This window comes from Hyposmocoma kahamanoa, unplaced genomic scaffold (assembly GCF_003589595.1).
Source record: "Hyposmocoma kahamanoa isolate Upper Pololo Valley unplaced genomic scaffold, ASM358959v1 65, whole genome shotgun sequence".
Classification (NCBI taxonomy): domain Eukaryota; kingdom Metazoa; phylum Arthropoda; class Insecta; order Lepidoptera; family Cosmopterigidae; genus Hyposmocoma; species Hyposmocoma kahamanoa.
In genome coordinates this window covers 12,375,038-12,398,894 of record NW_020653853.1, presented here as the reverse complement: position 1 = coordinate 12,398,894, position 23,857 = coordinate 12,375,038, and the positions used below count along the sequence as shown (strand labels likewise).

At 36.2% G+C, this 23,857-nt stretch overlaps 1 protein-coding gene across 3 annotated transcripts in view; it reads right to left on the bottom strand.

Annotated features, from left to right (window-relative positions):
- The window catches only part of LOC113231381 (MDS1 and EVI1 complex locus protein-like), a 169,446-nt gene extending 146,505 nt beyond the window's left edge, over positions 1-22,941 (bottom strand). Inside the window, exon 1 of one of the 3 annotated variants that reach the window (XM_026465677.1) lies at positions 22,433-22,941. In XM_026465677.1, the coding sequence (XP_026321462.1) occupies positions 22,433-22,472 (40 nt within the window). In that variant the 5' untranslated portion in view covers positions 22,473-22,941. The remainder of the gene's footprint in view (positions 1-22,432) is intronic. The other 2 variants (XM_026465676.1, XM_026465678.1) reach the window with 2 other exon arrangements.
- Between the last annotated feature and the right edge of the window lie 916 nt (positions 22,942-23,857).

The window sequence follows — 23,857 nt, the reverse complement described above, 5'->3', positions numbered from 1 at the left end:
ACAAGGAAGTGTTCTCAACCCATGGCATATAAAAGGTTGCAGATATCGCTTATAGATCGTTAGTGTGGCCGTAACAGAGTAATTCGGTTCCATTAGTGGCGCGGGCGCCGATAGCCGAGTCCAATTACGCAGTTTATCACCAATCAACTCTTTACGATGCTCCGCACGATGCAATCAACATTATTATGTAAATAGAGAAAAATACAAAATTTTACGCTTCTCTCTAATTGCCAAGTTGATACATTGATAGCGAATTGCAGTTCTGTGCATGATTTGCGATAATATGTTTTGTATTAAGTTGGCGTACATTTTGCTTCTTAGAAGTTTCTTCTGAATTTTTTTATAGATTTGTCACTCATACAATAGCTTATGTTTACTTATTAGATGCTGCATTAACTGGTTCAATGCAGTTAAAATCCTTTAACTAACCTAAACAAAACAACATGTGTGTTTGTGTGTGTGTGTATGTATGTATGTATATATATATATATATATATATATATATATATATATATATATATATAAATATAAAATATATATATATATATGTATCGATATGTATACATATCCATGGTTTAAATGTCATTTGACTGGTTTTAAGTATATGCAAAAAACTTTTTTTTATATAATAATATTTATAGCTTGTTCAATTCTCTACCAGAACAAAGAGTCCATAGCACAAATAGAACAAATTTATAAATACTTTTTTTTATAAAAAATGTTTTTTGCTTGTTCTGAAAACTAGCCAAATTATCCCTTACGTCAATTGATATTTAATTATCGATATATATTCGACCGCGATCCTATCCAGCCATCACACTGAATGACGAACTTATATTTCAAGTATCTAATAATATTTCATGTTCAAATTATAATTTGCTTCGATTGTATTTAGTATTGCCCAACGCAAGATCAAGACGATGCTAACTCCAGTTTTGATCTTTGTCTCACTTTAGTACACTTCCAATTACCTATCAAAAGTATCGAATAACGAAAAATTATACAAAATTCAGCAATATTTTCATTGTAGCTCGTTAGTTAGTTTTTCGATTGTCAGTGTATGTTGTTATTGATAATTCGCGAACTTCGTTAATACTTTTTGTTTTTTGCTACACTTTTATCACAAGTAGGATACATTATTTTATCTCAGTAAAAAATTACTTATTTAAAATATAATCATCGACACAGTAGCTTTCGTGTTACAACAACCAACCAATCCTATTGTTCATAGAAACGGTGGTTTTCATGTCGATACTATGGCACATCTATCAATACTGATATTGATTTGAAACCAAACGCTTCAATACCTAACGTCCATTTCTGAGTTTCATGTAACCATGAGATGCAATAATCTCGCAGATTCAGTCTTATCTTGCTCAAATCTTGCAGGGTCGTTCTTGGTCTTGGCAAGGCTTTGAACTGGAAGACCTAGACCGATTTTATGCAACACTATTGGTATATAATAAATGATCATTATCTCATTCACCTAAAACAAAAACATCGCCAACACCAAACATTTTCAAGTTAAAAAGAGCTTAATTTTTTTATGAAAACTTTTATAAAACGACAAATCAAAGTTGTTTATTAATTACGGCTGTATTAGGAATTATAATTTAGTGTCGTTGCGTGCAACTGTTCCCGTTCTCATAATACTTGTGATAATCATTAAAAATGTTCACTCATTAAGTTTTCACGCTCATGTTGGCAATATTGAATTGAAGAAAATTATATTTTATGGGTAAAAAAGTTGTGGAGACGCTGTATGCTTTTTTCTCGTGATGTTTTACGAGATGTTATTAAGTTTTGATTTGTACAAATAACAGCGAATTAAAATAAGAATTAATAGAGCGTGGGAGTATTGCACCCAAAAGAGTGATTACTATCGACCTTTGTTTGACAAGAGGCAAATTAAATAATGATTAAAAAGTGTTTTTTTTTCTCTAAGTGTACGTAACGCAAACAAAATTTACCTATAAGAACCGTTGCAACCAATATTCAAAGCTCAAATTTCTAGACAAATTTATATAAGATTGTAAACAACATTGTAAAGGCTACAATGATGCCAACCCGCTGGGTTATTTTTACCTGATTACGCAACGGGGTTCTTGATGTTCATCTCGAAAATTTCCACGGGAATGTTGGGGTGTTGAACCGATTTTGTGAATCATTCTAATTTGTTAAGAAACTTATATAAGTTAAAATATGAGCGTCACATCAATTTAATGAGAAAACCTTTACCATCTCCATTTACCGTGTTTATATAAGTCCTTAATAGGTATACAAACAGTAAATACATGTCATTGGATAGGGAAAATAATGTTCTGAATATGCTCGAGATAGAGTCATCAAAAATATAAAAAAATTAAAATCTGAAAATGGAAATTTTACTTAAAAGTAAAAAAAATCATCGAGAAACGCGCCTAGGTCATCGTGTTTAGGAGGCTAGAAATCCGATGGTAAAACATATTCCTTAGCGGAAGTACCTGGCCTTCTAGTCTCGAGAGGCTTCAACGAGACGAATCGAAAGCTTCTTAGCTACAGTTGTGAAGATGAAAGCCCGCAGTAACTATGGGATTCCACCGCAAAAGCCGTAACACGGGCTGAGATTGGCGTACCGAAGCCTTTTGAGGATCTCGGCTGCTGACAGGCATGCCTGGCGGCGGAATCCGTGCCAGTCATGCCTTGCGTAATAGTCGTCGTCTATATGTAGTTCCACAACATAGGCCTCCTCTCACATTAAGAGAGCTAGGATTGTAGTTACCACACGGACCAAGTACGTAATGGGAACTTCACACGCATAATTAAATTGTTTTCCAGATGTAAGCAGGTTTCCTCTGGATGTCTTAACTTAGAGATGTAAGCCCGGACTCTAACCCATTACCCTCTGCTTGAGAGGCAGTAAGAAACTGCTTGCGTAAACGTGTGAAAACGGCCAGTATCCACACATTACATTACTTGTTTGGTTCACAAATATTTTACGCTCTCGCTAGTAGTTACCTACACTAAACCTAACTTCTCTTTAGCTTTGTAAATCAGAAGTAGGTACTGTATACTACTATATAATGAAATTAAAAATTATACAGGTATATACATATAAACTGACTTAACCGTCTTTCACGTTTTAACCTTATCTCTGTCGGACAGAAACCCTGCCGGAAAATCGGAGTGGAGGATCAATGGATTTCCCATAATGGTTTCTATTTTGTTGGTGGATTTTTCCAAGTCCACAATAGATTTTGTGCAACAAACAAAAACAAATGGATTTTTTAAGCTAATCAGACTAGTAAATAGTCAGATTATTCACCTACCTAATGGTAACCATCTTGTATAAACGTGCAACACTACGGTTTTAGAATAGTAAAGCTTCTTGTGAAAGAGGAAGAATTGCCACCTTGCCTATTTCTGCCACCAAGCAGTAATGTGAGCAGTACCAGTAGTAGCGTACGCAGTAGCGTTTCGGTTATGGAGGGTAAGAGTGCTGGTGAATTTACAGGCACATGGGACTTGTTAGCTTATGTCTGGGTGTCGGACACTGTGTGTCCCTCAGATGTTTGTGATTTAAAGCACTGAGTGATACTGCAACTGTTATGTACAGGCGTGTCGCTTACCATCAGGCCCACTACAAGTTTGTCCCGTCACTTGCTATCATAAAAAATGGCATCCATAACGCGATATTAAATGCCTTGGGACAGAAGATCTTAAGTCTTTTGTGTTTGTGACAGCTCTGACTGTCTCTACCGCTTAATCCGGAAGTAGAATTAATTAAGGCGGTGGTACCTACGAAGACAAGTTATGCACTGACTGTAAAACTTACGGTCGGTAGTTAATGAATTCAAAGAAACAATATAATTTTATATTGAATATTTTTTTACATCCAATAACAAAAAATATTAACATGCAAATGATACATTTACATCATTGCAACCGTTTATAAATAATTTGTCGGTAAGTAACGACCTCGGTAGGCGACTTAGATGTGCAGGTCCCGGGTTCAATTCCCGGTAGGTTCATTTTAAAAATAAACTTTTCTAAATTGCTTCTGGTCTGTGTGTCCCCTGAGTGAATTCCGTTGCTCTGGTACACATAGTACTGGAAATTCCCAAAAAGTTTGAGACCAGGTAATTGGTGTGGTTATTTACTACATTATTTTTATTATTATTTATTTTATTTTCCTACAAAAGTGTATAAGCAATCTTATGATTATATATCTGTGTATTGTAATAGTGCACGTATTTATAATTATTGATTATACATATATTTACATCATTAACGAGTAGTGTATTTATTTAAAACAGTTTCATTACAAGATATTCTTTGGTTGCAACCCCCATTCCCCCTTTCCAACTTTTAATTTTCTATCCTAAAGTTGCCTGGAAGAAATTACTACTTGGCAATAAGGTCGCAATATTTATACATTACTGTTGTGTTTTTAATGTACAATAAAGAATATTGCATTCATTCGTTCATTCATTATTATTATTATAGTCATATGAGGCGAGCCACAATAGCCCCTCAAACATACTTCGTGATGACCACGACCTGTGTCAAGATTGCTACGAAAAAATCAAGTGACATTAGATTTTAGTTGTCACTGTAAAATTTCTGAAGCTAAAAATCTTCACAATACGACATTATGCAAGACAATAAGAAATAACATCAAAATTCAAAAGTGATTAATAACATTCATAAAGGTATATAATTCAAGCAACTCGATACTTAGCGCCACAATAAGCGCTTTGGACAGCGGAGACAAAACATTTTGGTGTTTATATTATGAGCACGTACCTTATTGTTTTCAAATGGTATAAAAGTACGTAGACAGCTTAATTTTTTTAAGATCTTTGAGAGTTCTTGATAGATAACATTTCAATATATTTATCTAACTATACTTTTACATAAAACAAAAAAGAAATAGCAGCTTTTTTACCGAGTCTTTTGTGACAAGTTGTGCGCCTGTTGGTAAGCGATACGTCTATAATATATACTTCTACAAAAAAACTACATTAGTAGTTGGTTAAATAGGTGAATGGTCATAAGGTATTAAAACGATTATAATGGTTTTAAAAAAATTTTTACTTGTTCAATTTTTATTATTATTATTTATAACATCAACTGATGGGACGACTAAGTCCTACGACTAAGTGCGTATGATGGTAAACTACACGCCTATCCATAACAGTTACATTGCCACTCACAGCTTTAAATCTGAGGGGCACTGCCACTGCGCCCGACACTCTGAGACATAAGTTTATTTTGGGCATGGTGGGGTACAACGAATTGAGCGTTAGGAGGGAATTTACACTAGCCCGGTATATTTTATCAATATTGAATGCAAAAATATACAACCCGGAGTTACTAGCCACTATAAATTTTTGTGTCCCAGATAATTACGTTGGGAGACGTCGTAGGCCCCGTTTGCTGGCCGTGCCGACGGCTAGAACTGACCTTATTAAAAAATCGGCGATGTCCAGGACACTGCATACACTAAATGTAGTAGCGGAAATGATTGACCTTTTCTCATGTTCTTTGAGTGAATTCACTAGGTTAACTGTTTATATTATATGTTATAAAAAGAAGTAGATGTAATTTATTATTATTCTGTGTATATTAAATAAATAAAAAATGTGCTACTTTATCGTAAGGAATGTATCCTGTAATGATAAATGTATTGTGTCTAATAAATAAATAAATAAAAGTTGACAAGTCCCATGTGCCTGTAATTTCACCAGCACCTAACTCTAACTAACTAACTAACTAATGCTAAAATTAATGCTTGGCTGCAGCAATAGGTAAGGTGGCGGTACTTCCTTGGACGAACTCTTTCACAAGGAGCTCTGCTACTACTTTTATTATTATTTAAATATGTACTTTTAAATATATTCTTATAACAAAAAATCTGTTAAACGTGTTTGAAAAACAAATACACGCGATTTATATCCGGAAAAATAGTTTCATTTCATATGTGTAATAACCGCGAAAACCTAAGAACTCGATACGTATATTATCTATCAAAATTATAGGAACATTTATTTTGTTTAATTTTACTAATAGTTCTTTCCAAATCGGTGAATGTCAATTTTGAGACTACTGAAGTGTCAAAAACCCTCTTTCATTTATTACTTCCTTTCCTTTCCCAATCACACTTTTCCTCCAAGATATCCACCCCGTCACATCTGATTCCAAAATAAATTGAGATAGCCTTTCAATAAAACTATTCAGAGTTCTCGTATCAGTGTTATCGTTGATAGATGGTGCTCTATTGTCTGGTGACTGATCGACATCCACCCGCGGGCGACCTTCGGGAATTCGAAAGAATAGATAGTAAGTACGTAGTGATACGTAGGGTAACAAGATGTCACATTGAGACAATTATTAGTTCGTCCGCAAATTCCGAGTTTTTTTTATATTTACGGTGTGTTTATGTTACCCAAAACATCTTAATAAAGAGTACCTATAATTAAATAAACAACTTTTACTTTAACCTTTTCACCGTCACTGACAAAAACTAGTTTCGTTTCCTAGATGCCAAGCCCATAATTATGTGACATGTTATGAATTTCCACCTTATATTAATTGATTCAATTCTCCTAAGTCAAAAAAGAACGCAACTGAATTGATATGAATCCATACTTAACTAGAATATACAAATAACACAAGGAGTATCTCAATATACACATGGAAAGTGTCCAAGAATCTAGTACGCTTTTGAAAATTACAGAAAAACAGGTTTTTTTATTAATTTTTTAACACCAATGGTTTTATTTTTTGTGGTCAATTTCGTAGTTTAAAAAGTAAGAAACTAAATAAATAATTTAATCAAGTTATATAGATAGTTTTATTTCACTTTAATGGGGTAATCAAATATTTCAAAAAACTACTTTGATCCCTAGACACTTTTGATGTGTGTATTTATTTATTAATTTCAATAGAAAATTGGCGTCTCAGCCAAGATAATGCAAGACGGTTAAAATCGTTCACGGCGGTTATAGGGTAGAAAAGCCGTGGTAACCGAACGGTTTAACATACCGCCTCTGAAACAGAGGACTGTGGGTTAGGGGTTCCGAGCTCATGCGAGAGTTTTTCGGTATTTCTTGGCCAAAATTATGTGTTTTATATAAATATAGTATTAAACTAATATGTTCTATGTGGTTTTGTGTTATACTTTGTGAAGTGACTGTAAATGTTTTGTTTCTATTTGTGCTGAATAAACGTGTTATCTATCTATAGTTTAATTTGATAAGGAAAAATCAAGATAAAAATGAACATGTCGCATTAAGCTTTTAGGCGAATGAAAATATCTTGAGGAAACCTGCAAGTCGAAGAAATCCACAATCGGTCCAGCGTGGCGGACTATGGCCTAAATCTTGTCCTTAGAGGAGACCAGTGCCCGATAATTGGACGTATGAATGAGTTCATGGTGACTGTACGAGTTTACACGATTCTATTTTACGAGTAACTTCCCGTTCGCAAACCTATGAACGACAGATGGAGATAAAAGTTGTACATCCAAATTTGTGGTAAAAAGTTTTTGGGTGAACGTAAAATACAAATAAACATCACTAACAACCAAAAAGAGTCGTTGTTTTATACTTGAAAACGTTGGTTTATTTAAAAAAATAAATATACGCGAGATAGATGCGAGGAAAATAGTTTTATTTCCTATGTGTAACAATCTCGAAAACCTAATAAGTCGATACTTTTATATTACTAAGTTTTTGTCAAATACGCGAGTATTTTTATTTAAAACTCACAAACAATCGTGAGAAATATAATGTTGCAACTTTTTACTACTTAAATATGGTTCATTTTCATATCATCAAAAGCGCCGCGAGGAAACAGATAACCTACTCGTATTCGATGAATTCAACGATATCTTAAATCGGATATTCTTTTATTAAACAATTCACAGAATTCATTTGAAATTAGAGGAAATAACCATCCGTGATAGATAACCTATTGTACTTGTATGACGATTTATCTTCGACACATAAAACAAGTAGATAATTATAAAGACATATAACGGTAAAATCTTTGATAGACTGAATCCCAAATGAAGTCATACGTAACGTGACCAAACGTCCCGCACTTTCAGGCTTCGTATCCCGCTGTACTCAAAATACTTAAAAGTCTCCCGCTCTCACAACAGAACACACGTAACAATAAAATTAAAAATTGGCTCGAAAGCGAAATACAGAGCCTGCCAGCCAAACTACGAGCACCAGAGTACAAGGTCCTTTTCTTAAATTTTTAATTCATTGAACAATTTTTGGTGGTTTTTATTTTTTTTAATCATTAAACATTTAGTAACTATCATAAATTTGCATTTTTTTTAAACAATAATAAATTTACAGGCGTTAACTCTGAGGGAAAAAAATAATGGTCACGTTAGTCATACGTAAGAGAACTAAAGTGATATAGCCCACAAAATCGGTAAGCTTAAGCGGCAGTGGTCTGGACATGTCTACAGTAGGGTTGATGGCCGATGGAGCAAACTTGTTCTAAAGTGACGACCACGTCAAGGAAAACGTAGTGTGGAACGCCCTGCGGCAAGATGGACGGACGACCTGTGAACGGGCGGCACAGGACCGTGAGAGTTGGCGTGCACGATAATACGTGAATGCGTGTAAGCTAACGATATGATATACGATAAAAAAACATCTTCCATTTCTCCAACTACAAGATAACGATATAAATCATTTTTTGTGATTCACTAAATTTATTATTATGTTAATTTTGTTTGTACTTTGATGGAGGGGATTTTTTGCACGCAGTTTTGTTATGTGTTCGTGTTTGTAGTTTTGTTTTGTTTGTATATTAGGGTCATAGTGAGAAATAACTAGCTCTATCGTGTCAAACTAAAACACTGTAAGTCTCAGCACAATGTTTTATAATTTCATTACTACAAGAATCTTTTTCAAAATACAATCATAAATAGCTGGATACAATTTTTTGATTATCTAATGAACAGAGTAATTTAAATGTAATGTTTATGTTATTCTTATTTGTTAACGTCCAAAATTACAAAAAACGAAAAATCTTTCGATTTTGCTTATGATATTGCAGTGTATTGGTTTGTCACAGTAGAGCTCTATCCTATTAATGTTTTTCTCAACCTCGCTTACAATATCTACGATTATAATAGATATTATATCCACAAAATACCGCTCTGACTAATATTTTATGTTAATTATTATAAATGAATGTTCCTAAGGGTTATTGTCCACTGGCCGCGATGCTATCGCTTGAGCGTCGCGCCACCATTATTATGATAATGGCACTAAGACACGAAACCAGAAGGCCGTGATCAATCAGTTTTACTTCATTATGTCCTGTAAAAATCTGTTAGAAAGCCTTTGATAACTTTCCTAGATAAAAAACTGGAACTCGAAAAGTGTTCTTAGATCTTGATTGTTGAATTATAAATTGAAGGGCAAAATGGCGACTGGAGGTACAATACCCATAGGGAATCGGACAACTTTTCAGAAAGTACTTGTCAACTTATGTTTCAGGGTGACGGGCGCACTGGTAGTGCCCTTCAGATCTTTGCGATTTAAAGCTCTGAGTGACACTGCAACTGTTATAGACAGGTGTGTAGCGTACCATCAGACGCACGACTTGTTCGTCCCGTCATTGATATTACAAAAAAGGCATCTTAACTTGTAAAAGACATTAAAAGTTCTAATATCCTTGCATATTATAAAATAAAATGGGGTGCGCCAAAAGATCTCCCGGCACGACCACCCTGGGCAACAACGTTTGCCGCATTATAGTGTTGGAACGATGCAACCTCTTTCATCGTCATCTCACCTTTTTATCACCCTTCTCTCTGGTTCCTGACCATTCACTTTTGAAATTTTGAATCGTTCTCTAATTCTTTTTTTCTTCATTATTGCTTGGCTTCGTTCCATCACTCCTATCACAATTCTCGAGAAGAAAAGACGTCTCCTTCAATCATGTTAACCTAACTACTTATAAAACAGCAATACTTACATACGAATACAGGCCCTTTTGGGCCTTTCTTTTCATTCACCTTCTCCCTACTTTGTTATTGGTTCCTTCTACAATAAAGTCATGTTGACTGAGCGTTGCCATTATTATTACGCTAAACCCGCGTGACAATATAAGATAGGATAAGAAAAAGATTATGAAAAAAGAGATGACTTAATGTTACTATTCATGCATACTGATTAATTCTCTATATTTGTACAACAGTTAACAGTTTAATGAAAACCAGTGCCTCTACCATGAGATTACAGTGACAGTTATCGCTAGCGACCGCGTAAAATGTTCTGAAATGTTATTTTTTTGTTTGTTTACGACGAGTTTTTTGTTTGTTTTGTACGATAGAGGCAAAGAAACAAATAAATTGTCTATTGTTACGAAAATTATTGTAATAGTCTTTCGTTAGGTCCCAGTTATCATTTTCAACCTTCAATTCTGGTTTCTATTCTCGAACATTCACTGTTAATGCGGTCAGAGTTTGGAACGCATATAGCTAACGGTTCACTTTCGTGAACAGAAATAGGGAATTTCTGTTCACAATGAGAGTTAAGGAGCAGTCAAAATGAGAGTTAAGGAGCATTATTGTCCACTGTTCCATCCATTTCATAAGTATTATATTAATAAATATGTATTTATCTAGGTATTTATATATCTAGTTTACAATAATTTAATTCACTGTTCGTGTGGTCAGACTTTTGGAACGGACTTGCTGTTTCTGTTCACGAAAGCCTCTAAATCGTTAGCTCTTTCCAAAATGAGAGTTAAGGAGTATCATTTCAAATGTATTATATTATGAAAAGTATTAAGTATTTATATGAAATTAAGTATTTATCTACTTTCTAATAATTGAATGTTATTGATATTGTTTTTGTACTACATTATTTTTGTTTTGTTGTGCACGTAAGCCCGTTATTGTAATAATTGTATCCTGTATTTAGATCTGAAGGAAGAAATTTCTTATAAAAATAAATAGTACCGTTTGCTTACGTTTTCCTTTTTTGTAAGTGATATGTGTTTTTCCTGTGCAATAAATGATTAAATAAAATAAAATAAATAGTCTGATAATTCATCGACAACATAGCCTTGACTTCTATCTTCATTCTTCCATTAATTCGAAAACCGTTTTACCAAATCACAGAACTTCGATTTCATATTATACCGTGACCTTTGCTCCAAACGTTTATTAATGTAATAATCCTAAGTACCATCACATAAGGATATTTTGTGACCTTGCAGGACCATAGGGGACGAATAGCAACTATGATTAAGGAAAGGCATATAGTTCTACTTTTTAAGCCCAAGACTTCAATCATACCCATTTAATATAAATAAATGGGTGAATATAATTAATTACTATCGAGAAACTCATTACATCGGTACAATTTCACTACAAATAACAACCATATATCCAAACGTTTAGATTATATTTTTGTATGATCAATTAAGTACAATTATTACATTTTACAACAAATACGCTCTATAATTAAAATATAGAATGTCACAGCGTGACGTTAACCTAATATTAACCTTATATCAAAAGATTTAAAGTAAACTTTTTATTGAAATAGCGAACTGATGACCAAATTATGATGTATCCAATTCTTAAGGTTTTCGCGAATGTTATACATAGGAAATGAAACTATTTTTCCAGATTTAAATCGCGTATTTTTTTCAAACAAACCATCGTTTCGGGCTCTTTACAGGTCCCATGGTCACGGTTGACTGACATTACTACACGGTTGGTATTACAGTCATCAACCAGTTACGTCTAATATTAATACAAACTATATGTATATTCATTAAATACCTTATTTTTAATTTTATAAAGAAACATTCCAATTTCAGCTACATTATGTTTTACAAATTATTTTATTTCAACAATATGAATTTTTATTAAATTAAATTTATTATTAATTAATAATGGAAATTAGAATAAATTAAAACATATTAATTAGTACTGCAGTCTTATGTCTGTTTGGGATTTTACATCAGAGGAAATACTGCTTGAGATCCAGTATATCCTCTGATGAAAAATCCCACACAGACCGACTGTACCACCTCAGTCAACCGTGACTATGCGACCTGTAAAGGGCACCAAACGTTGCTTTGTTTGAAGAAACAAATATACGCGATTTAAATCAGGAAAAATAGTTTCATTACCAAATTATGATGTCTAATAAATAATGCAATAGAATTATTACATAGTTAACAATGCAAATATCAACTTAAAAGCCGTAAAAGTAGAACTGCTCCGTAGTGTGTAGTACTGAAAATAATATACTTCGAATTTGGTCAGTGTGACTAAAGTTCGAGACCGTACTAAAATGTTGTATGTCATCGCCTCGAAGAAGAATAATTGCGAAGTAACTCAATTTACAATAGGCTTGAACACACGTAACTGAATCCTTGTTTTATGATGACGAACAAGTTGTGCGCCTGGTAGCGAGCGTTACGCATGTGACAGTTGCAATGCTACTCAGAGCTGTAAATCGCAAAGTTTTGGTTTTAGTAGCAGTAGAGCTCCTTGTGAAAGAGTTCGTCCAGAGAAATGCCACCTTACCTATTTCTGCCGCCAAGCAGTTAAGTCAGCATTATTGCTAATGAAATTACGGGCACATGGAACTTGACAACTTATGTCTCAGGGTGACGGGCGCAATGGCAGTGCAAATCTTTGCGATTCAAGTGTGTGGCACTGCAACTCTTACGGACAGGCGTGTAGCTAATTGTCAATTGCACGGCTTGTTCATCCCATCACTTGATATTATGAAAAAGAATCTCAGGGGTACTGTCACTACGCCCGTAACTCTGTTGACAAACCCTTTAAAACCGGAACGTAGTAACGCTCACATTACTGCTTGGCCGCAGAAATAAATAAGGCGGAAGTAATTCCACGGAGGAACTCTCTTATGTCGTGTAAAAGGAGATACTGTGTCTTTAAATTATCATCAACAATAATAAAATACTACCAGTACTGTTTGCCCTGTACATATCTGTACATATATTGTGCAGCATATATGTATACGTGTAGGTATATATTAATATTAGTTACGTACACATCGCATATGCTTTATTCTTATTTCTTATCATTAAATGACATTTTCTCATTAAAATCTTGGAGTTAATAATTGTTACAAAACGCGGTTCGATATAAAATAATGAAAATATGAAATTGTATCTTCATCGAAATCAAAGTATTTAATTTGCAATGTACATGTGTATATTATTTATAACCGTGCTTATAGAACACATAGAGTGACTAAGTAATAATCTTTACTATGTATACGCTGTTCAATCTTGAACACAATCAACTTTTGTTAGTCAACATTTTTTTTACTTTCAAAACAAATAAAATGTATTTTTTTTTTTCGAAATTTCTTTAAGTTGTTATTTATGGTTGTTGCTGGATACTTATGCTATTGTTCGTTGTTGTTGTAAATAATAATAACGCACACAGTCACAACCCCGCATTACACTCACACATATAGACAACCACAAATGACAACTAAACTCACGAGAAAAATAAATGTAAGCCATACAAATACTTCACCCGGCCCGGGAATAGAACTCTGGACCTCTACGTGACACGTAGAGGTCCAGCATAGTAACAGTTGGGCCACTTAGGCAATTAAAGTGTTGTCAAATGAAGTTTAAAACAAAAACCATACAATAAACGTATCTCTTATTATTTACTTTTCAGTGTGAAAATTCACAGTTAAAAGTGTTGTGGCAAAACTAGCACCCACTTTCACTAATCATCTAAAATACAATCTATGCGAATCGAAGACTTAACAAGTTTTCCAATCTCCTCCGATACGCTGGTTCCCTTACGATATTACCCCTTTCAATAATTATTTGTAAATAATAACATATTAACGTGATGAAATGTCGCTGTTAAAAATAATGGAATATAAATTGTACACAAATTTAGGATATAAAATATACTTTTGGCTGAGCTTTTACTTAGAGCTGACATAACAAGAGAACAATTACAGCAGTAGAAAAAAGGTGACATAAAGTCAACGAGCTGATAGCCAGGATTACAATTGTATGAAATATCCAACATGCCCTCTTAATCCTGGACGACTTGCTCCAGCAGCTCACCAACAAATAAATGGTACTTACAATAATGTAAAGCTTTCGTGAGTACATCAACTATCATTTGTTCCGTCGGCATATACCTTAACTCCAAGTCTTCGTTATGAACAGCCTCTCGGACATAGTGATATCTGATATCCACGTGCTTGGTGCGCTTATGTTACTACACATAAGCAATAATACAGGGTCACTTTTAGCAGAGCTGACATAACAAGAGAACAATTACAGCAGTAGAAAAAAGGTGATATAAAGTCAACGAGCGGATAGCCAGCATTACAATTGAATGAAATCTCCAACAACAAAAAACAATATAAATATCGACATAACCTATAAAATATTGACATAAATAATCAAAGATCACATATAAACTCCAGATGGTATCATTATCTGAAACGGACACGCATATTTCTCGTATTGTTCTCTTGTTCTACGACATTAAAATTATAAATCACAGACAATAGAACCGATAAAGCAATGTCTCATGCTATGACTGTGATCTCAGCGATATCAACCTTATCTGTGAGTCACACGGGTGTTTCATGCCTCCACACTACTCTAGTACACATAAAATATGGTATTTTACTTCCATTATGTGTTGTTGAATTACTTTTATGTAGGTGTACTACGTATTACTTTTGTAGTATGTAGACATTAGAGTCTGTATGCTTCATCAAGAATAATGGAAATTAAACACAAACTGTTTTTTAATATATTGGTTTTCTTTTCCTTTTAAAACTTATAGCACTTAAACCATTGACTTAAACCCACAAAATAGCAAACCTCTAGTAGCAGTTTGATTTTAAATATGTCGTACGTATCATAAGTACTCCCTGTCAAAGAGTGCATCCAGGGAAGTACTGTCACCTTACTATTTCTGTCGTCGAGTAGTAATGTGAAAATTATTGCGTTCCGGTTTTGAAGGGTAAGGGTGTTGGTGAAATTCTAGCTTGTCCACTTATGTACACGGTTACGGGTGCAGTGGCAGTACCCCTCAGATCTTTTTTTTAATAGTATCAAGTGACGGGACGAACAAGTCGTGCGCCTGATGGTAAGCTACATGCCTGTCCATGGCAATTGTAGTACCACTTACACCCCAAAGATCTGAGGGGCACTGCCACTGCACCCGTCTCCCTGAGACATAAGGTAACAAGTCTCATGTGCATGTAATTTCACCAGCACCAGTATCCTTTCAAACCGGAACGCAGTAATGCTGACTTAACTGCTTGGTGGCATAAATAGGTAATGTGGCAGTACTTCCCTCGACGAACTCTTTCACAAGGATCTCTATTGCTACTAAAACTAAATTTAAAGCTCTGAGCGGCACTCCAACTATCATGATTATGCGTGTCGCTCACTACCAGGCACAAGGGGTGTTGGTGAAATTACAGGCACATGGGACTCATCAACTTATGTCTCAGGGTGACGCGCGAGGGGCCAGTGCCTCTCAGATCTTTGCGATTTAAAGATGCGAGTGGCACTGCATCGTGCCACTTTGAACGACGTGTCGCTTTGAACCAGTTGCACAAGTTATTTGTCCAGTCGCATCGTTTTAAATCATATTCTAGTCTAGTCTAGAAAAAGTCTAATTAAAAAAGGCACTACAACATTTTTTAAATTCATTACTATGATAATATTTACGATAGAATAATTCGAAGTAATTTATGAAATAAATTCAGAATATTTTTTTTTGTAAAGGGATCCACGAAAATGCTAACTACTAGGACAAATCAGTACCGTTGTGCTAACAATAATACAGGCTCATGGCACAAGTGGTACGGTGGAGATTCTTATTGTTTTAAACACGTAAATAGTCAAATACAACCTTATGCATTACGAATAAATTACCGATATCACTATATTATTTATATAAGGTGACACGTGAGCTTGAACAGTGAGCTAAGCGTACAGGTTCCACACTCGCGGCTTGACGAAGGCTGTTCGTATGAAACCCCACCGACCTTTTTCCTCCTCTCTAATTATAAACCGCCTTCGCCCACATCCTACTCGCTGGCCTGTTTGTGTTTGCTCCACTTTGTGACTGGCTTCCATGGAAGTTAGTTATAAAACTGCTGAAGGGTGAGATGACGTAACAACTAAAGTGCAATCTATTTTCCAAATAGAAGAATCGACTTGAAATTATGAAATAGTGTTAAATAATAAGACTGAAAGCACATTTTCACTATAGAGGCGTTGGAAAAGGCTCTATAAATCAGAGCTGGCAGCTGGAAAGAAAAGGGTGTACAGCTGTCTATTGTCCGGCCCAATGTTTTCAAACAGCGCGCGTTTGTGTAACACAATGAAATCATGTTTGTAAAATGCTGCGGCTTTTACGGAATCAGAACTCAACGTTATTGTTTCCAAACGTCTGTCAAAACGTTCACGACTCGGCTGCTCGTTTCCCTAACCATTTCTAAGGTTTTACACCCGATTGATTTCTCAGTACCTCGCCCTTTATATGCTGTTATTGAGTATAGAAACTTAATCTTAATTATGCCGGAAAACAATTTGCCGGTGAAATACATAATGGCTGTTTTATCGAGGCTATGTTTTATCATGGCATTACTCGCAATGTAAACATCTGCCGGTCGCGAGTTGGTCGCAAGCTTTCGCCCGGCAACACCTCGTGAAAATCTTAGCATGGCTTCGTCTCATGTGCATGAAATGAAGAAAGGAACGAAGCGGGATATCGGGTCTTAATTTACGAGGGCGTTGTGTGGCGTCGGGCATGCTCGGGCACTCGAGTGACGAGAGCTCGTCATATCCGAGCGCCATCTGCAGGTAAGTTACGATGACCGTCGAAGCACGCACCGCGCCGCACACTTGCGCGCACGCACACCACGACGCCTCGCCGACTGTCCACCGGCCGAACAATCGATCGTAAATCAGCTTCGATAAAATTATAGGAGGGAACACAATGGCAGTCGCCGTGAGACATCTGCGACGCATAACCTGCCCTCGTCCGAGTGCAAAGAGTCCGCTTTCACGCGCCACCTGGCCGCTCCCGCCACGTAACCCTCCGACTCCGAGATAAAGTTCACAATCGCACGTGTACAGACAAGAAATGTTTATTTTGAGAAAGTCGCACCGCTCGACTCTAATCTTTACCCATGTAATCTTTAAGATGGCATTCGCTTGCGGCCGCGCGAAGACTCGTAATTGCGAAATTCACGCTTCGCGGTGCGGTACAAAAATAAGATTATGGATTCTGCTGAGCTCCAGCGTTATTGTGATTCGAGGATCCGTCCGTAGGTATGTCTGCGGACTTTACGACCACTATTCCTGGAGAAATAAACCGGCGGGTTATTGAATATTGTTCTGGTTATTTATAGAAGACATCGCCATTGTCCGGTGCGCTAGAGAGTTCTCGGTCCTGGGGTTTATTTAGAGAACAATGAGCACTGCTTAGACTTCATTATTAAATGAGACTAAGGATTTTCACTGCAAAAGTTTTCAAATGTGAAATGAATACCGAGAAGTGTGGTGAATGATGTCCGTCTCGGATTTTACGACGCGCATCAATCGCAGAGGAAAAGGCTCGATTTGCAACAATCAGGTCTCACAAAGAGCGGAGGCGTCGGGTTTCACGACACTTGACGAGGATCGGCACGGGCAGCGGTTTACGAGGTCGTAAAGACGTGGCCAGATATTGAACGAGCCTGCGCCGGACGCCGGACGACTCACATATCCAACATGCTATATGCACATACACAACTATGTGTGTGTACATACGCTATGAGTTTCAGGTTGCGCAATAAACCGCTGGAAAGCATTGCGTCCTGAGCGTTCACTTAATGAAGGTAGCAATAAATAGTGAGATATTTTTACGGCTTTAACTTATATATAGAAATAATGACCTTTTAGTGCAAATATTTACTCATTATACCCACGAGAAAGTCAGCAAATAAATGTAATTTTTAGTTTACATTTGTTATGGCATTAAAAAAGTTGGGAAAGTCTAGATTTTAAAGACTTGTTTTACGACCGAGAGAAAAGGTAGATGTAATAGTTATTATTCTACAATATGCACGCGTATATACATATAAATAAGGCCACATAACATAATGTTTGAACTAATAAAATGTCCATATAAGAGGCTATGCGATGTTTCGAAACGAAACCACTCGTGTTCCAATTTAATGACAAGCGATAAAACTATGATATGAAACTCGAAAGCAATATCTTTATTTTCGTTCTCTTGGAAAATAGTGTAAAATAACATACTTTTCTATGCAAGCACTTGATTATGACCACTGAATTTTAAACCTTGACACGTTGCAAATTGTTTTGTGAGCAGCTATTAGGTACTAACAAAGTCGAAATGTTGTGTCAAAAATTATTGAATCTTTCCGGTTTCGTGTCAGACCTTAAGAATAAGGTATATTTGACAATCTCAGTGGCCAAAAGGCTTGCTCTCCGGTTTTCATGGTATCCCGGGTTCGATCTCCGGCCCGGTCAATGAAAAAAACTAACTTTTTCATAGTATCTCGGGCCTTGGTGCTTGTGATACCGTCTTTGTTTCCGATTTCCATAACACAATTGCTTTAGTTACTTACTTTGGGATCAGAGCGACGTATGTGATGTTGTCTAATTTTATATAAGTATTATACATAATTCACCCATATTAAGAAGTTGTAACAGTCAACTACTATTAGCTATTAACTCTACTCTTTTCTCGGATCTAAGTGAAGTATCTTTATTTTTTCAAACATACCAATGTTAAGAGCTGGATCCTATGACAGGTCCTATGACGCGACTGATCTTAATTCCTAATGTGTAGTAAACACGAAAACCTAAGAACTCAACTGTATATCAAATTCAGAAAAACTCGAAAGTAGGTCATCTACTTTCGTTACACTTTCAACCAAACTAAATACGTATTTATTGTGTAAATAATTATTTAACTGAGTAATCCAAGTATATCCACATCGAAATATAAATTGTACTAAACTATTTTCAAAAATGGCTACTCAAGAAAAGTCATCATGAAAATATCTTTCATTTTGTTTGAGAGGAGTAAATGTGGTTCTGTAAATTTGTGGTTTCTCTGATGGACTCAATCCCTAATTAAGTCATTCGTCAGAGAACTGAAGTGACCGACATAGCTCGCAAAATCAGTGAGCTTAAGTGACCCGGACATGTCCGCAGGAGGGCTGATGTCCGATGGAGCAGGCTAGTTCTAGAGTGGCGGATATTGTAAGTCGCCATTTGGCAATGCGTACGAACAACCTGGGATAGGTGACCGGCAGCGGCTGAATGCGGGCGGTACAAGACCGGGAGATTTGACGTGCTCAAGAGGAATATAAAAATTTTGGATTGAGGACAGGAAAACACCTAAAAAACCTACCTATCCACCTACCCAAAGAAAAAGGGGCGCCTAGGCGACATTTCAACAATGTTTCAACAAAACTTATTAGCACACAAGGTCCAAGGTACCTCAATTCACTGGTTAACTTATTCTACAATTAAAATTTAGCACAAAATGTAGTATTTGGCATACGTACAAAATTTAAAGCAAGCCGGTGAAAATCGATTTGTATGGACGCCTCGCCACTGATACCTACTCAATCAATACATAAAATTCTTGCAAGTAGCAAGTGCATACTGTCTAGTTTGTTTACTACAAATGACGTGACGCGTTCTGAGTTGACAAATAGTACCGTTTGCGAGGCAATTTATTGTTAATTATATTTGAACTAGTTACTAGTTTTTAGGGACTTGAAAAACTTAATTTAAATAAAATAATATTTTTCTTGGCTGTATATGCTTAGTAACAGTAGAGCTTCTTGTAAACGAGTTCGTCCAGGGAAATACTGCCTATTTCTTCCACCAAGCAGTAATGTGAACATTACTGCGTTCCAATTTTGAAGGATAAGGGTGCTGGTAACATTACAGGAACATGGGGCTTGTCATTTATGTCTCAGGGGGACAAGCGCTATGGAAGTGCCCCTCAGATCTTTGCTTTAAAGCTCTTAAAACTTTCACGCGGCTAGTTCGTACCTTGGCGTTACTTGGCATCATAAAAAAGGCATGATAAGCAGGTCTTAGATTGAAGAGTTAAGCTCATCTGGGTGCAGTCTTTGTCTTCCTTAAACAACGCAAACTCCCTTTCGATTCATTTTCGTTAAAGTAATTTATTTCCAAATATCCTCGTCCACACTTTTCTTCCATCTTTCTTTCGATCTAGTTTCAATAAAGTCGTAAAAAGAAGGTAGGAGAGTAGGAGCTACGTAGCGTTATATAATGGTTGAAAGAATGCCTGCATATTATCTAGGAAGTCCGAGGTTCGACGTCGTGCGGGCTAAGACTTTTCAATTTATAGTTTAAGTTACTAATCTTATCATACTTGCTAAAACTGAGAAGGGTGGTATCCTAAAGAACCCCAAGTAATTACACACAACATACGAATGTGCACTGTGTCGACGTAGTAGCATAAACCCTCTCTTTACAGAAGATCTGTGAACATCAGTGAGACGTACATAGATTGATGACGGTGATGACTATCATTATGTACAGTTAAAACATAAGCATGGTTTCGTATACAAGAATTATCTAAAATATTTTGGACAGGTTATTGAAATCTATCCGTAAACCGCATTATTAATTTGGACGGGTATTGCGCATACGCAATTATGTTATAAAGGGACAGCTATTAATTTACAGTGCTGCTAATCACTAGGGACTGCATAAAAGATTTTTATAGAAAACTTTAATTCCTCTGGGTGGTCGCTAAGAGCTAAACAATTTTCTATACGAAATTGTCAAAAATTAGACGCAATCGCTGACGATGAACAACACTGAAAAACTTCTGGTAAGCTTGTACTGATAACCAATTGAGAAATATTATCAAATTATGGTCATATTTTGAATAGATTTATATCTCTAAAATAACATTTCACCGTCAGAATCATCTCCCTGATGTAGACGACGTACAACGTATTGATGTGAAAAGTCATTTACAATGCCAACATCTCAGAGTCTGAAATATTTGTCCGCTTTTATATGCATAATATAACAATAATGTGCTAGTCTATTAGAGTAATTATTTGCTCCTAGTCTCCTTAGTTTGAAACTTACATTAAAAGTATTTTAATTGAAAAGTCATATTACAAAATTGAAGAATATATGTTAGATAAAGATATGGAAAGACATGAGTCTACATTCCACACAATTATGATTCAAATTGTATTTCATAGCATTTAAATTAATTTGAAAAGAGCAAGGTCACCGTAATGAACAAGCAGTAGCTTAAAAAATGACGTTCAAGTGTAAAAATTCTACCTGTGGAATAGATGATTATTTGGTTTTGATTTTGCTCTTAAACTAAGGAAGTCCTTGTACTATGTAACCCCTAATCAGAATTATCAGATCAGAACCAATTTAATAAAGTTCCTTTCCCGAATTGGATCTACCGGAAAGCGAACTGAGGACTTCCTCAATAGCGCCTGCAGTGCTAACCGATGCGCCACCGAGTTTGTCGAATATATAAAATTTCTGTGAATTAGTCTGGCTGGCGGACACAATGATGATATTCTAGTAGTAGATAGTAGTTTTCTGTAGCTTATAGTTGAAACAATATTAAGTTTTTACATATAGGTACGTCGTTACACATATATTATCATAGGTGCATACGTATATAAGTCCATATATATACTATATTCTATATCTTATTAAGAATCATTATTAGTTACTACAGTTACTGCTTTTAAATATTACAAGTAAACATAAGAAATTTCCATAAAAAGCGACTCTACATTTCTTCGTTTCAATTACTCAGAACATCGAATTGCTAATCAAACAATGTGAAAATGAAATATAAATCACAAAACGCAAACGAAGCACATAACACATTTCATACGTTTCATTTATTATCACTATACTTGAACATAATGTCCCCAAAGTGGATTCCGTGAAGACAATGCGCAATAACATAAAATCGTTGCCACATTGCCGCGACGAACTACGCGCTACAAAAGAGCATCGTATTTCCACAAACACATAATAAAAGTAAATAATGAAAAGCCTTCGTGCTCATCCAATGACAAATGACAGCGGAGGGACCATCCCTCCGAACCTCGATACTAAACAAAAGGAATTCTGTATCAAGTACATACGGTACAATTTGGTAGAGCAAACCCAGGAGGATGGCCCTCGCTATCTTGTCAGGCGGGGACGCACCGACCAATCAGAACGTGCTCGCAGCGCATCACACTGTCCTTATCTTCGTACCTACTGCGCATCTTCACGCAATAACAAACGTGAAACAGGATTTCAAACGCGCCGGAAGTATAAATAGTTTAGTTTGTATTTCAAAAGTTATAAGTGACCAGTAACTCACCTTGCGCCTGCAGGCGCCTCGCCACCGCCTTCGATCGCATCGTATTCTCCACGTTAGCAGCAACGCAGGACAGTCTCCTCAATTATTTACAGCGATCGATGACACAAAAGAGTTCTATTCTATTTTAAAAGTTTTGGAAATTGCCCCGCGGGCCCGTATTTGTGCGCGGGTCCAAGGTGGGCGCAGTGACGGGAGGGCGGTCGGCGGGAGCGAACGCGTCCCGCGGGAGGAGGATGATGTGGTTTGCGCGAGGAGCGGCGTGTCACGCGAGCGGCCGGCGGGACACTGGTTCACGTGCTTACCGCTAGCGCGGGGAAAGCGATTTTCACGCGGGAAACGCGATAGTGACCGCCCGCGCTGTCTCGAGCCGCTGCCGCGACCAACTGTCATACTTGTACACTTGGGCCGGAGCCGGTGGGCGCTACGACGTGCCGCGGTGCCACCCACCCGCCAGCACGCCGGCACCGCGCACCATCAATGTATGAGTACACTCTACAACACAGCTTTGTTTTTTCTTTGTTCATTATTTCAGGTCAACGCAGGCAGAATATGAAGCTAGATTGTACTTACAAAACAAAGACTTTCTTTCACGCTCTATCAAATACTTTTTTTAACAACTTAGTTAAGTATATTATTATAACATATACGATATTAATGCATCATTGCCATGGCATCTTCATTAATGTACATATGAGAAAAACTTTTAATCGCCTCTATATTTCTCCTTCATATCGCCTACCAACCCAAAAATGATTTAACAAAAATTAACGACCCATAAAAATACCAACCATTTAACCCACTAAATAAGCCTAAGTAACACTATAGACTAAGTAAGTTAAGCTATCTGGGAATGTTATCAGACTGAAGCAGCGGTGACCCGAGGCCTTAACTTATAGTAACTTAACCAACTTAACTCTGAGTTAAAGCGCCTTATTAATGTCAGGAATAGGATTTGCGTGGCCGCCACCGACCATTTTTTTCTCTAATTAACATTCCTACATTGTAGACACGCGTGAGCTTTTATTTCTTTATGGCAACATATTCTCTGCTGGTTAGATTATGAAAATACTGGGTAAAACATACCCGCTTAGCTAAAATTTTCAAAGTACAATTACGTAAGATCCTTCGGTGATTCCGTAAGAAAACAAAAGTCGAGTAAGATTTAGTTTCGCAAGAAATCTTGTAATGACATTAGGCAATAGAAGAATCCTCGTAAAGTAATTTACATGGACAAGTAGGAATGGGGTTATGGTCCATAAAATACGATTGCCAACTTGTCTAAAAGAATTGACCGGGAAATGGAAAATACGTGACCGCATGTGCTATGTTTCTCTATGGACAAACTTTCTTTAAAAATTCGATTCGATTGATATCAAATCTTTTTGATGAATTAAAATTGAAAACGGTTTTATTTAGGTAATAATA